This window comes from Marasmius oreades, chromosome 3 (assembly GCF_018924745.1).
Source record: "Marasmius oreades isolate 03SP1 chromosome 3, whole genome shotgun sequence".
Classification (NCBI taxonomy): Eukaryota; Fungi; Basidiomycota; class Agaricomycetes; order Agaricales; family Marasmiaceae; genus Marasmius; species Marasmius oreades.
The window spans coordinates 1-14,756 of NC_057325.1; the positions used below are offsets into that span (position 1 = coordinate 1).

Genomic DNA, 14,756 nt, shown 5'->3' on the forward strand with positions numbered 1-14,756 from the left:
AACCCCCTAACCCCTAACCCCTAACCCCCTAACCCCCCTAACCCCCTAACCCCTAACCCCTAACCCCTAACCCCTAACCCCCTAACCCCCTAACCCCCTAACCCCCTAACCCCTAACCCCTAACCCTAACCCCTAACCCCCTAACCCCTAACCCCCTAACCCCTAAGTAGATTTCGTAGCGCACGATCCAACTACCAATACTATCGTTGTCGCACACCAAGGTACGAACTCAAAGAGCCTGTACGTCGGTTTTCAATTCTTTATCACCGCCTATTTTGACAACAACAATTCTCCAATTCAGCCTCTCAATTCTCAACGACGCCCAATTCCTTCTCAGGCCTCTCAACTCGACACGTTTCCAACTCTCAGGCGACATCAAAGTCCATGACGGGTTTCAGAAGACCTTTGAACGCACCGCTGACGGCGTTATGGACGGTGTTCAGAAAGGGTTGAAGGAGTTCAACTCGACGAAGGTTCTCGTTACGGGTCATTCGTTAGGTGTGTTTTTGGGATCGGCTAAAGTAGCGTTCGTTTTCTCGGTGCTCGCTTCCTGACTTTTCCGCACTCTTAGGCGCCTCAATCGCAACTTTCGATGCCCTCATGCTCAAACAACAACTTCCTTCATCTATCGAACTGAAAACGACCGTGTTTGGAATGCCAAGGGCCGGAAACAAAGCATTCGCAGATTTCGTCGATTCTACGCTTGGTACATCCGACTCCACTTATGCACGAATCACGAACCAAGATGATCCCGTTCCACGAGTGCCTCCGCAGGCGATTGGGTATCAACACGCCTCTGGGGAGATACATATTGGAGATGAGAAGGGAGACAAGATTTTTCAGTGTCCAGGACAAGATAATGAGAGTGACGGTTGTTCTTCGGGGAACGGGGTGCTGAGTGTGTTGAAGCTCGATGTGCCGGATCACAAGGGACCGTATTTCGATGGGATTTCGTTTAGTGGGCAGGCATGTCCGTTGTGATTTGCATTTAACCTTCGTGTGAGGGTGGCATCGACGGAGTGGGAAGCGGGCTATTAATTGAAGATTTGATCTGTAATTGTCGACTTAGATTCCGCCGAATAGGCATAATCCTCCCATGGAGCAGGGTTTATTTCAGTTGGCTTGGAGAATGTTGTCAGAAGGATCCACATCCCGCGGAATTCATCAACGATCATTGAGCGCGAACCAGCAGGGGTTCAATCAGCCCGTGAATTAGCACCACTTGCAAAAGCCAATCTTAGGAGTAATAATTGATGCTAGAGCTCAAACGACACGGCGGGTTTGTTTCAAAGGCAGAGTACACGAAAAATAATCATATTGGTATGGAACGAAATGTTATGGACGTGGACTGACGCGTTCGAACCCTTGATTATTCAATGTAGAAATCGGATGGGGCTTTCTACGAGGCATATGTTGTACTGGTGTAGGTGTTGAGTAGTAGTCCATTTCCGTTAGTCCATTTCCGTTAATTTATAGATAGAACGTGAACTGGATACCACAGATGAATCACAAGCCGAAGAAAGAACTCACAACCACAACTCTAATGTTTTCAAATAAGCATTAAATCACGACGTGTAGAGCAAAGTCCAAGTATCTGGCTACATAGTCATAGTAGCCAACCATTAGTACGCAAGCGTCCTCTCAAACCGGCAAATGCCCGTTCAACTTCTTATCCCTCGAACTCCTGCCAACAGTAACCCCAATCCTACCATTCGGCTTCCTCCACCCTTGCGCCTCCACATCCCAAATAGAAGCATCGTACCTCGAAAGGACAATCTCCACACGCTTCGACCATCCAGGTTGTACGGCGGTGTTCGTAAAACCTCTCAACACCGATGGCGGTTCCCCAGATGATCGAGGGAAGTTGAGGTATACTTGCGGTACTTCTCCACCGTAAACACCGCCCACGTTTCGGATATTGAAGGATACCTTGAAAGCCGGTCTATGAAGCCTGTAGAAAAACGGTCAACAATCATTAAAACTCGGACGGCTTAGCGCAACAGCTTACCAGATGGCGGTGGACGATCCAACAGCGATGGGAGATACCTTTCCTTGGTCCCAAGCTCTCTCATTCTCGGAGAACATTCCACCCAGATTAGGCACCCTCTCTATCCTTAAATCGCTGTACTCAAAGTCCGTGTAGCTCAACCCGAATCCAAACTCGAACCGAGGTTCAATGTTATTCTAGGAAAACAAGAACAGGTATCAGAACGATCTACCGAAAAGAAGAAAACGAAAGAAACATACAGCATCGAAATGACGGTAGTCAATTTGAAGCCTAAATTAGTCCTCGTCAGAACTCCACATCCAACCGAAAGGACAGGAACAAGAATCAACTCACCCATCCTCATAAGGTATCGCCAGAATATCCTGAGGACCTCCGCCAAGCACAAGCCCAGTCGAATAATCCTCCAACCTCTTCGCAATCGTATACGGCAACCTTCCCGATGGATTCCAATCGCCATACAGCACATCCGCAATCGCATTCCCAGCTTCATTCCCTTGCAATCCAGCCCAAAGAACGGCAGTCACATTCGGGTGCTCGATCCAAGGCTCGACAATGAGTGGACCAACACTGTTCACGATCACGATCGTGTTGTTGTTTTGAGCGGCGACGGCGAGCACGAGGTCGTCTCCTCCATGCCAGGCGGTGAGATTCCGTCTTCAAGAAATCACCTTTTAGCGAAATTCGGAAACGTATAAAAAAAGAAAGGCTTACCTATCACCCTCGTTTTGATCAAAGTTAATGTACTGTTCTCCCGAATCCGATGCAATGAATACCAGGGCAGCACTCTGCTTGATAGCCATATTACCTGCTCTCGGAAGGTCGAAATCGTCAAACGACCAGGAGACGGTGGTACGATGCTTCCGTGCTCGCTGCTGGATCGCTTCGTATGGCTAGAAAAAGAAAGAAGGGTTATAAGTAAACGACCAACCCTACTCAAAAGAACGAAACGTACTGATATCAGGTATGTGAAATTCGCCGTCCCAGACCCCCATCCCATCGCCAAAATCCCATCTTCCAATCCGCCCTGATCGCTGAATCTATTCGGTCCAATCTTGGGTGGTCCGCCATCGCTACCGGCCAAAAAGATCCTTCTCTCCCTTCCAGTGAGAGGCAACGCTCCGTTCTCGTTCTTCAAAAGGATGGTGGAAGCAGCTCCAATCTTTCTGACGACGTCTGCATGGTCATCTTGAACGTCAATATGGTCATTCGTGGGCTCATTGTCAGGTTTGAAAGCGTCGAAATTGACCTGCGGGTAGGACGGCGCATCTTGGTGGAGGAGATACCAGCCGGCGATGATGCGAGTAGCTGGAGAAGGGGCTTCGGTTGAGCACACGTTCACAAACCAGAAGGATAACGTACCCATATCGTCGACGCGGGCTTCTGGTATAGTCCCATTATTCACATACGCAGTAAGGTTCCCTCCAAAGTACGAATCGCCGCTATTGAAAGTGACATCGCCAGGCATCGTCATCTAACAGAGGTTCCGTTAGCGTCAAGTTGACGGACCAGATCGTCGACAACATACGTCAAGGCCAGTAATGGCAGAGATGGTCGACATCGTAGCTTGCCAATCCGACATGATGACTGTGAATTTCTGTAAGCACCTCAACCGAGGGACGTGTGGATGGTGGGGCTTACATCCTTGGAAAGCGTATTCACGCTTGAGGATGTCGTTCATGGTCTTGTCGTCTTCGCAAGCATAGGTTCCGTTGATGAGGTCTTGATAACGAATGACCTTGTTAGTTTCCCGGGCGAGAAGAACATAAACACGGACTCACTATAACTGCACATCACACTAGCGACACCTGCCATTACACTCCTCAAGAACGGATGCGCATAAATCTCGTGAGCAGTCCTATCGTCGACGATTGAACTCGACTGAGTACGTTTATGTTCCTGTTCGCTGTTTGAAAATCAAGTTCAATTGAAATACAAGACAGCGGGAACGGCAGAACGTACTTGAAAATATAATGCTTAGCACATGCTTGTACACCCGATTGTTGCATCCCGAGAATCGTCTCGTAAGCGGATTCTCCAGTCAAAAAGGGATCAGCTCCAAATCCTTCCCAGTTCCTTCCACCTTGGGCGACACGACCCATGTTCATCATCGGTCCTAAAGCAATGTTGACACCCTTTCCAACAAACTCGGCACCCATAGCGATTCCACGGGCTCGAATGAGGTCGCGATTCCATCTGCCAAAACGAAGATCGTCAGTTCAATTGCCGATGATCAAGGAGCGCTGGCAACGACTTACGTTGCCGCGGCATTGATACCTGCCGGGAATCCAGTGGCGAAATCTCCAAACCGCACCCCTAAAGGCGAGTCCTAGTAGCTGAATTGAGGAAACAGTCGAAGAACTAAGACCGTGGAAGAACATACCTCTAGACAGAGTCCTGGAAAATCACCCACGTCGGGAATGTTTCCCTAAAAATAACACGTTATGAACGTCATCGTCTATGACCATTGAAAGTATAAGTATACAAACTTACGACACAGCGGCCACCCATCCAACCCACACCGGTGGTAACGTTCACTTTCTCCTCAAGAGACAGATCAACAATCTAGAGAGAATAGATAAATCGTCAGACGCCAATAACAGTAAAGAGACGAGAAGAAGCAAGAAACAAAGAAGGTACAGTCATCGGGCGAGATTGCCGGATTCCCATGTGGGGCGGAAACTCGGTACTCCGAAAAACGCGTCGACAACGGCGTAGCGAAGAGGCGTGTATAAGACGTAATAGATAACCACGCACCTTCCCTTGAGCTTTTCTATAGGCTGCAGCCCACGCGCGTTCAAAGTTGGGTACGACTGGAGCTCCGACTTCAGGTGGATGTCTGGGATCGGTGTCCGGGAACACGCCTGGAATGGATGGTTGGGATGGTACGGGGAACGGTTCAAAGGTGTATGGGTGAATGGGGACCGTCTTTCTAGTAACAATTGCGGATGATGTCGCTGGCGGTTCAAGGTGTGTGGTTGTGGTAGCGTTGATCGCAGTAGACGTTGGAGCCGTGGAACCGGTGGTTGAGTTGGACGAAACCGAGATGGTTGAGCCTGAAGGTGAAGAGAGAGCGCTATTGGATGAAGCAGAAGCCGTAATAGATGTAGAGACCGAAATCGAAACCGAGATGCTGATACTTGAAAAGGTTGACGTTGGCGTTGTGCTTGCAGGATTACTAGCTGAAAGTGACTCGGAAGTAGAGGACGATTGAGATTGAGAACCTGGAAAAGAAAGTGTGGCTGGCTGGGCGAGAGCGAGAGGAAGAACGACCAGCCATAGTGGGACCATGATGGCGGTTAGAGAGCAAGTCTTTCGTTCAGTCACGGTATTATACAGAAGGGTTGAAATTTACGTAACGCTCTGATCGGTTCTTCCATCCCGGCAATCACTGAATTCTATACGTTTTTGACTTTCGATATCCGTTCAAATGACTCGCTAGCCAGAACATATTCATTTGGGAACAATATAGCCAGTAAATTCACCGCTAACAGCGGCACTCACCTCACCCTGATCTCCCAGCTGACTTGTTTCCCATCATCATGAGGTCTGACGCCAACGCTTGAAGCGCTGAAGCACGGGAACGCGACGTTTTCCACACGCTATAACCGAATTGCCCAGGAAACTGGCCGTGTGTATGACGAAATGCCTAACTTACAACTTCCAGTATATATGTAGTCTTCTATCTTTAAAGCGTACCTTTTCGCAATCCCGTAGAGATATTTATTAACTGCGTACAATTTTTCTTGCTCTTGCGCGGCCATGTTAACCCTAGACTTACACGCGAACCGGACGCAGCGAAACCGGCGAATACGGAACGCATGGGTGTGTCGGTTAGTGTGGAAAGGATCAGTAGCTATTTCAGTTTCTGTCCATCCTGTACACAGTGGCTGACAATGTTCCTATCACTATAGTATACCAAAAAAATGCGATTTCAGGTACTCACCAGACACATGACTCGCACATGACTATGTTCAATCATTTCTAGGCTACGGATCCCTTTCAATTGTCTTCTTCAGTGCTAAATAACCCGGCCGCGATTCTTGAAGACAGAAATTCAGTCCAGCTGACAGAACGTGTTGCGAAGAGGCCGCTGTCGGAGAACAGATAATTTGGACTCCGCAGTTTAATTTTTTCCCGTATCCGATTTGAGGCAACCCCACCACCATCATCCCAACCCTCCAAGCTATGTTGCTCATTTTACCGACATTCTATTGGAGAGAGAGCAAAACGAAGAACGGAATGTCTGGGTCCAGGCTTGACATGTGCGTAAAATTTCAAGCATTATTCTCTCGCTTTTCGTCACCGATCGTAGCCGCAGGAACTCCTAAGCGCAATCGCACTCCAGCTACGTCTTGGTCGGAAACTTTCGCAACTTTCTAGAAGCGTTATGTCTCACGTGGGCTATATAAACCCGACCATTCGTTTCGACCACCCACTCTCTTCTTCAAACCACGCCCTTCACGATCCCTACCCATCCTTTCTACCTACCATGATTCTCTCTCGAGCTTTTTTCAACCTTTTCATTCTCTCCTTCCATCTCGTTCTTGTAAGCAACGCCTATTCTATACAGTGAGCTCTCCTTAACGCCCTTTTTAGTCTCAGGAAAACCTCGCCCAGGCGTCTCCTCAAGATCAATGCGCTCAAGCCGACGAGAAATGTGGAGGAATGGATGGGGTCGGGAATACCATCAGCTGTTGCGACGGGTTCAGCTGTACTGACGACAGCAATGGCGAGGGCTTGTGTACGCCCATCATGGCTCCCCAGAGTCAGGGTCAATGCGTTCAAGCCGATGAAAGGTGTGGAGGGGAGGATGCAAACGGCGTGGACTGTTGCGACGGTTTGCGTTGCGATACCAGCGGGAATGGCGATGGACTGTGTAAACCCGCCGATGTCAGCGAGGTAAGATACCAAAGCCTTGACGATAGTCTCGCCCGCTAACCCGTTTACCTCCCTTTCCAGTGCCTCGAACTCAACGTAAAGTGCAGAGGCGTCGGCGGGAAAAACTGTTGTGAAGGAACGAAGTGTGGAAATGAGGGTGTATGCGTCGAGGTGAGTGTGCCTGAGTTCGTCGTTCTTTTCGTGGAAGACGCTAACACGTTGTTCAAATACTCTCTAGTGTGCCGCAAAAGGTGAACCATGCAACGTAAACAACGATGGCTCTAGAACATGCTGTAACGGTGTGTGCGGTTCCAATGAACTGGGAGGATATTGTTATTAGTGGATACCGGTGGGCCACGTCGAACTGAGTATTAGCATTGTGATATTTTATTGTGTTGACTACATTTTCTCGTATATGTACAAGTCCTTTCTTGATTTTTGAACGCATGAACTATCTCGAACTCCTCTCCAACCAGATCGATTGGTCCGCCTACTGCATGGATATGGGTCATTAACCCGCACGAAAGGTTGGCGTGGTAGGGTGGATTCCGAAGAGATATAGCGTCGAGGTGCGTTTTTTTCGAAGGTACGTCTTTGTGACATCGCTGAGTAACCTAAAGAATCTGGTATCCGGTCAACCACGACCACCATGCGAGTTATCCGACTCAAAATCAAATGATGAAAACGAAACTTGAGCCAAACTCAACACACAGGGGACTACGAAAACGAGGCGAAGAAGACTCGCTGATGCCTTGTATGCGTGACCGATTGTATCTACCCTCTACTTCAACGAGCGACCACTTTCCACTCACCCACTCGGCCCTCCCTTTAACTGCGTTTTTTGCAACCCCCTCTCTCTTCTGCTGCTCTGGTTGCCGCGCCAGTTCTATCGGAAGCGTCATATTGGTCAAGGTGGCCACCCTTGTGTCGTGGCTGTCAGTGCGTCAGCTCCGGCTGGCCACTAGGAGTAACGTACGTTCTATTCGAGGCCTTTACTTCAGGATTTTCCTTGACCTCCTGGTGCTTTGTTTCTAGGACGTTCGGGGAACGGTCGTTCTTCCCATTCTATCTGAGTATTTGACGAGCAGAAAAAGACGCATGATAGATTCGCTATTTCTTTTTATCACCTTAGCTCTATTACTATATTTTCGGTCCGTGTATCGGACTGTCCCCCGCACGGTACACCGATTTCCAAATAACCTTTCACCATCATTGCTCGTACGTGTCCGTTGCCGTGGTTGGCTCGAGGATATGGCTTATCACCTTTTCTTTTCTAGAGTGTTTCCGCAGACTGCAGCGGATAAGTGAATATCGAGTAGCTGGCGTGGTCGTCTGAAGGCTCGACTGTCTTCTCCGCTCAGGCAGACGGCTCTTCCGCTTTAATGTCATCCTTCTGAAAGCTCGGTCTACAAGGGCCACCATTGGAGTCGAAGGTTTCAATCGGATGTATGCCTCAAGTCATTACATATGCAAAGTAGGATCCAGAAGCGCAGCGTAGACACCTATAAGGTGCGAGGCAAATGTCGGGTGTACATGCATATACGTATGTCGGACAAATGCGATACCAAACAACGCGTGGTCCTCCGGTCCACAGCTACTATCTCAACTGCCAAAACGAACAGAGGTATTCAGTACGAACAGTCCTCATCTCGATTCTCTCATCAATAACTTGAAAATCGGAACACTTTCCCAGTTCATTCATAATGCGCAGACATCGGTTGCAGTATTAGATCGTGATGGAAGTGCCGGTTTTAAACGAGGGTCACCGGGTGGAAGTACAGTGTTCGGGAGAGCGAGACCTAGGCTGACGCACATACCAGCGATTTCGAAGATGCGTCCTCTTTCTAATCTCCTTCGCTCTTCAATATTTCGAACTTGGTGCGACCTCGGGATTAACAAAACTAGATGAAAGATCGGAGGACATCAGCTCCACGAAACCACACCCGATATCAAGTGGCGTCTGGGACCTGGTGGTGTCCAATTTGAACAATATTCTTCTGGTTTCGATGTATAATGTCTTCGACTCTGCGGCAGGCGGACGTTGTGGTTGATTTTCGGTGGTTAGACTGCGAGCCTTGATGAGACCGAAGCCCGGTTGGCTCAGATAAAGTATGGGGGATAATTTTATTAGTGTAAATCGATACGTTTTTCTCAGGGTTGCTTCACTTACTTATAGCATTCTCAAGTAGTCAATATATTGTACTCGTAGATTGGGAGTCGATATGCAGCTCTCAAACAAAATTCAATGAAGACCTCACACTAGTACATCGTTCGGGAATCGAACCCGAGCCGCTTGCTGTTTGCCGAATGGAAGGCAAGCATGATAACCACTTTACCAACGGTGTGTGCTTTACGGCAGAATGCCATGGTATCAAATGACCGAATATACAGTAGTAAATACGACCAAATTATCGTCACCGTCCGGCGTCACTTCCCTTTTTGCTTCTTTGCTCCTCTTAGCTCTAAATCCATGAAAGTTTGAACAGAACTCTGCATTCAGGATATTTGCCGCTGAATAAAGTATCACCATTCCCGTTCCTTTGGGCACGTACGGTCTTCTTGCCTACCTCTTTTCCCTGTCTAACCGCTCCCTCTCCGAACAGTGGCTAGAACCCATCGAACTTCAATCGCAGCGGAGACCACATAAGGAAGAAATGGGCTTTACTGAGTGCATTTGTCTTGAAAATACTTAAGCTTACCGTTAATCGTAATCAGGTTGGACTCACACGAGATCCGAAAGCTTCTAGCTTCAAAAATTACCCTTCGCTGCAGCGCCTTCAATCATACTTGGTTTCTTCATCAATCCACCGTGAATTACTCCCCCAAGCTGGAAACTCGAGTCAGAGAACGTGCGTGTTCATAGGTACGCTGCCTTTCTGTTTTCTGGCATTCTCTTTCTAATTTCCTTCGTTCTTCAGTACTTGGAACTTGGAACGACAAAGGCATGCGGAATCAACAACAAAGATTGACTGACATCAGGTCCCCGTCTCCTCCGTTGCGCCATGATTCGTTCAAACTCCAGATCATCTGGCCTGTAACTGCAACCTTCGGGAGAGCCATGTTCATTATCTGCCAATAACCATCGTTATTCGTTTCACAAGTCTTGATACATCTCCATTCCGATAGCTCGTTCAACTAAACGTTATTCTCCGCACCTTGCCCCCAAATAGCACCCGCATATCCTTCTCCTGAACTACGTTCTGGTCTGTCATCACTGGAAAATGCCGGCGTGTCGTCGTTCCCATATCTTGCTTCCTCTATGCCAACCGTCAGATGGCCGAGCTCATGCCTCTCTGCTCCTTCCTCTCCTTTTTCAATCTCATCGGTTTTCTGGTTCCTAATTTTGTAATCGATGACTGTGCCATCGCACTCCGGGATTGACCTGAAATAATTGGGCGGTAATCCATGGAGAACTCGTACGCACTCCAGTGCATTCACCCAGCGGTCAACGGTGCTCTTCCAACAATCATGAAGGAAATTAGGGTCTTGAATCAGCTTCTCGTTCACGAAAGTGAGAAACCCGAGGGGTTGTCGCGACTTCATAGATCTGGTAAAGATAGACGAGGGTAAAGACGATAGTTGGGATGGTTCTTCGATCGACGAAATTGGGATGAGAGCTTTTGTGTTTCGTTCGGGGACTGCGTTATGTATATGATTGGACAATATGCTGACTAGGTTTTCCTTTTGCGAGTTGTATGCCGTATCCCAGAGTCGCTTGTACGATTCCAACACGGGCCAAAGCGTGTCTGATTCAGATGTCGATGGATCATCCAAGAGCCTGTGGAATTTTCTTGATAGTAGTGGAAAGTAACCCGGAACTGGCTTAAATTGCAGAACTGGCAAGTGGTGAAGGTGACGCACGTGGGTCAATACGTCTATCCAGCTTTCCAGGTAGGCAGAAGTCGTTTCGAGGAACTCTGTTTTACATAGTTCGTCGTTTACCGAGGTGAAGAAGTTGAGACCATAGCTGGATGCCAGATGAGTGGACCTAACGTCGAACTCTGATTCGGACCCGAGAAATCGGAGGATAGAGCAAGAGAGCCTCTCTGCCAGCCATATTTGGATTTCAATGTCCAGTTCGTGCCAATGTTCCCTGTAGAAATCCAAAATTGTTCCACACCAATTCATCCGAGATGGGCGCCGCAACAACTCCTGAGGGCGGAAAAATACCTTCACGAATTGACCATTTCCAGGCACTTTGAGTATACAATCCCAGAGCCCCTCTGCCGCCTTCTTCAACCCAGAACCATCTGAATCCCCTGACGTTTCATGCATTTTGTTTAAACCGAAGACGTCGCGACGTCTCTCTCAAATCAAAGTTTAAACTTTTTTTGAGCGACCTCTTAAGAACCCACTGCAAAAAAAAATATTGTTATTAGCTTTGAAGCCTGTAGATTGTAGTAGTGTCTTATGTCTCAATCTCAATCATGCTCTCAAAATTTCAACTCAATCTCAATCTCAATCTCAAAATTCAACTCAAATCTCAATCTCCAAAAATTCAACTCAAATTTCAATATCTCTAAAACTCAATTCAATCTCAACTTGACATGAAAGATTGAGAATATGAAGGTGGTTAGATATTTAAAGTTCAAATAATTGAGAGTAAGTAGTATAGTCTATACTAGAGTCAATGGTTATTATAGAGAGCAAAGGTAAGGTTATTAGTATTGCTTGTATTTAAGCAAGGGTGAGATGAAGGTAATGTTAGCTGTTTTGATTGTGTGACACCTGCGTGCACGCCATATCACGGACTTATAAAAATTCTCCCACACCAAGTACTTAGCAAATTTTTACAAGTCCGTGATATGGCGTGCGCGCAGGCATAACACAATCAAAACAGCTAACATTACCTTCATCTCACCCTTGCTTAAATACAAGCAATACTAATAACCTTACCTTTGCTCTCTATAATAACCATTGACTCTAGTATAGACTATACTACTTACTCTCAATTATTTGAACTTTAAATATCTAACCACCTTCATATTCTCAATCTTTCATGTCAAGTTGAGATTGAATTGAGTTTTAGAGATATTGAAATTTGAGTTGAATTTTTGGAGATTGAGATTTGAGTTGAATTTTGAGATTGAGATTGAGATTGAGTTGAAATTTTGAGAGCATGATTGAGATTGAGACATAAGACACTACTACAATCTACAGGCTTCAAAGCTAATAACAATATTTTTTTTTGCAGTGGGTTCTTAAGAGGTCGCTCAAAAAAAGTTTAAACTTTGATTTGAGAGAGACGTCGCGACGTCTTCGGTTTAAACAAAATGCATGAATTTACTGGAATCCCAAACCTCCCAAGAACCATCAAAGGTATTCAAACAGTATTGGAAGCATAATGTCCGAGAAACTATAACTGAATTGTGGAATGATGATTGGTCATCGAATAAACCTGAATTTTCGTTATAGCCAGGAGAAGACTCCAGTGCGGCGTAGACGTCGAACACATTCCACATAGCTTTTTGGTAGGGTGAGTCCCAGCGATCAAAGATCGCGGGCATGACCGAATGTGGATCGAGCACTGCCAGTACATTCTTTAGGTGAGGAACCATAGATGGGGTATCTCGGGTTTCCTCGACTAGCCATCGAAGACCCTTCAATGCGTAGAGATCAGGACATCTTTTAATACTTGAGAAACGTTGAATCACATCCACATCGAGCGACGACCAACTGGACAGGTGTAGGACGTCCTTTTTGATACGACGATCCAAGTCTTCGAAGTTGAGATCCCAGTCAGGATACCAGTATCGATTGACCTTGACAAGAAAATAGTGGAGGAGCCATCTACAGCCTGGAAGATAGTAAATGGCTGAGAAAACGCGGAATGAAAGCCATGATTGAGGGGATTTGTATGGGCAGATGAAGTCGATTAGCGGCAGGTGAGCAATGAGCATTGGGTAAAGCTCCTTCTTGTCACATGCGAAGTAGGGATGTATCCGGAGGGCTTGGTGAATAGTCCTCAAGCCAGGAAGTATAGTTGTTATGAGGTAAAACAAAACAGCAGGCCCGATGACAGCTAGAGCAATTGAAAACGGGATATGGTGTTGAGACCACAACAACTCCAATAGTCCGGCAAGGAAGAGGAATAGAGCGACTTCGAGTAGGATTGGAAGAGATGCGAGAATTTTGGGAACGTGCCACCGTTCGAAACTCTGGTAACGGAGCCAACGGAGCGCCAACGCCTGACCGGGAGTCTTTGTGTTTGTTTTTCGTTGATACTCACGAACCCACTGTTTACAGAGGAGTCCGAACAGAGCATCAACGAGCGCAAGCGTGAGGCTAAGGAACCAAAATGTATTGATTCGCACAGCCGAGGACGAGGGAGCGAACGGCGTGGGTGAAGGTGACGTCTGACCGGGGTTGCTCATTTGTTGTGCGATCTGTGTGAGGAGCGCGACGCTCTTATCGAGAGTATCTTCTTGTAGCCATTGATAAGATTCTACTGTGAAGGCTGTCACGACTGCTGAGAATAAACCAGCCTAGTGTTCGACAAACGACACAATTGAACGAGGTAAGTAAACTAACCCCAACTTATACAGCATTTAACGACTCACGAAAACCAAAAGAGTATCAATATCTTCCTTGTATCCCTTCACCAAGTCATCATCGAGTGTATCCACCGTCTTCATGATCACGTCCCACGATTCACGGAGGGTAGGCTTCTCAACATTCATATCACGAGCCTCCTACCAGTGAGGAAGTTGAACGATTAATTAATGAAGTATGAAGAAGGGCTTACCTGTCGATCTTCACTTGAAGCCCTGGTTTCGCGAAGAGTAGCAGACACCGAAGTCATTCTGCGAGGCGTAATTTTGAAGAGACCACTGTGAAGGCAAGGCGTGGCCTCACCTTTGAGCCTCCGAATGTCTATGAATAAACTGGGTTTGACCATCATCACAAAAAATCGCGAATTGTGATATACTGTTACACAGTTTGTCACCACGTGTCAGGATGTTGAAACCAGATACTCCAATATCATCCATTATCTTTTGCCGGGCAGATTACCAAGTCAATATATTTTTCCATCATCTATCCGGTATGAATATTTTAAGTTGTCAAACCCTGAATGATCTCCAAAAGGAAATAATGTGGAGTTCATTCACTCCCGAATTTCTGACTTCGTCATCATAGCGTACAACTCCCCAATAGTTTTGTTGTTTGCTTATCTCATAATGACTATAGCCTGCCTGATGTAATAAATAAAATAAGCTGGTTGTGACAGGGAGTCCTTCATGCCACAAAATTTAATGGGGTATCATTCAATGTAGGGCTTCTACATTAGGACAAGGGGGTGCCTTTGTTGGCCTTGTTAGATGTATCAGCAGTGACCATCTTAGAACTGTATAATATTCAGGATCATCACCTGTAGAGCAGGTAGAGTAGTAGATGAGTGCATATTACATGTCCTAAACTCAGATTTTGAATGTGGGGATGAACCTGTACGTTGTAGGTATGGCCGGCGCGCGCGCGTAACGCAATCAAAATCGCTAGCACCAGGCCTAAATTTGACCTTCAACAAAATAGTACTTGTAAGTACGAACTAACTTACTCGGTTTCGGTTACTTGGTACTGCATGCATGTGACTGTTAACTTCTAAAAACCGTAAAATATACTAAACCAAAATATAATAATTATAATATGTTACTCTATATATAGCTTGCAGTCACGTCAATTGGTATCAGAAACAGAAATTAAGAAATCCTTGATATAGCAACATCAAGTGCACCATATATGAAATAATTACGCCGAAATGAGCATTACAGATTTTTTTTTTGCCCCGGTGTAGGGCAAACATGATAATGTCATATCATGTCATATCTACATTATATTTGATGGTAGGTCGTCAGATAAGTGATAACAGCAG

General features: G+C 46.5%; 5 protein-coding genes and 1 non-coding gene across 6 annotated transcripts; 2 read left to right on the forward strand and 4 right to left on the reverse strand.

Annotated features, from left to right (window-relative positions):
• Positions 1 to 179: 179 nt before the first annotated feature.
• Positions 180 to 1,085, forward strand: E1B28_005330 (uncharacterized protein; the record flags this gene model as incomplete). The annotated part of the gene is made up of 3 exons (XM_043149887.1): positions 180 to 240; positions 302 to 498; positions 572 to 1,085. Coding segments are annotated over 3 exons (666 nt in total), but the record flags the coding sequence as incomplete, so codon positions are not given.
• A 460-nt stretch (positions 1,086 to 1,545) lies between these two features.
• Positions 1,546 to 5,316, reverse strand: E1B28_005331 (uncharacterized protein). The gene is made up of 15 exons (XM_043149888.1): positions 4,763 to 5,316; positions 4,499 to 4,570; positions 4,389 to 4,433; positions 4,264 to 4,334; positions 3,968 to 4,201; positions 3,787 to 3,911; positions 3,647 to 3,727; positions 3,534 to 3,592; positions 3,368 to 3,479; positions 2,961 to 3,313; positions 2,720 to 2,898; positions 2,342 to 2,662; positions 2,248 to 2,278; positions 2,009 to 2,184; positions 1,546 to 1,951 (listed from the first exon to the last, which is right to left on the reverse strand). Exons 1-15 carry the CDS (start codon positions 5,294 to 5,296, stop codon positions 1,642 to 1,644), a joined length of 2,703 nt encoding a protein of 900 aa, XP_043010972.1. The 5' UTR covers positions 5,297 to 5,316; the 3' UTR covers positions 1,546 to 1,641.
• An 854-nt stretch (positions 5,317 to 6,170) lies between these two features.
• E1B28_005332 (uncharacterized protein) lies at positions 6,171 to 7,358 on the forward strand. Its single transcript, XM_043149889.1, has 5 exons — positions 6,171 to 6,270; positions 6,327 to 6,554; positions 6,605 to 6,907; positions 6,968 to 7,057; positions 7,125 to 7,358. The coding sequence occupies exons 2-5, from the start codon at positions 6,396 to 6,398 to the stop codon at positions 7,224 to 7,226; spliced, it is 654 nt and encodes a 217-aa protein (XP_043010973.1). The 5' UTR covers positions 6,171 to 6,270; positions 6,327 to 6,395; the 3' UTR covers positions 7,227 to 7,358.
• Positions 7,359 to 9,149: 1,791 nt separating this feature from the next.
• Positions 9,150 to 9,231, reverse strand: E1B28_005333. The gene has a single exon. It is a non-coding gene; the product is annotated as a tRNA-Gly (tRNA).
• A 790-nt stretch (positions 9,232 to 10,021) lies between these two features.
• On the reverse strand, positions 10,022 to 11,161 carry E1B28_005334 (uncharacterized protein; the record flags this gene model as incomplete). Its single annotated transcript, XM_043149890.1, has 1 exon — positions 10,022 to 11,161. One exon carries the CDS (start codon positions 11,159 to 11,161, stop codon positions 10,022 to 10,024), a length of 1,140 nt encoding a protein of 379 aa, XP_043010974.1.
• Positions 11,162 to 12,150: 989 nt separating this feature from the next.
• On the reverse strand, positions 12,151 to 13,688 carry E1B28_005335 (uncharacterized protein; the record flags this gene model as incomplete). The annotated part of the gene is made up of 3 exons (XM_043149891.1): positions 12,151 to 13,371; positions 13,447 to 13,578; positions 13,632 to 13,688. The coding sequence occupies 3 exons, from the start codon at positions 13,686 to 13,688 to the stop codon at positions 12,151 to 12,153; spliced, it is 1,410 nt and encodes a 469-aa protein (XP_043010975.1).
• Between the last annotated feature and the right edge of the window lie 1,068 nt (positions 13,689 to 14,756).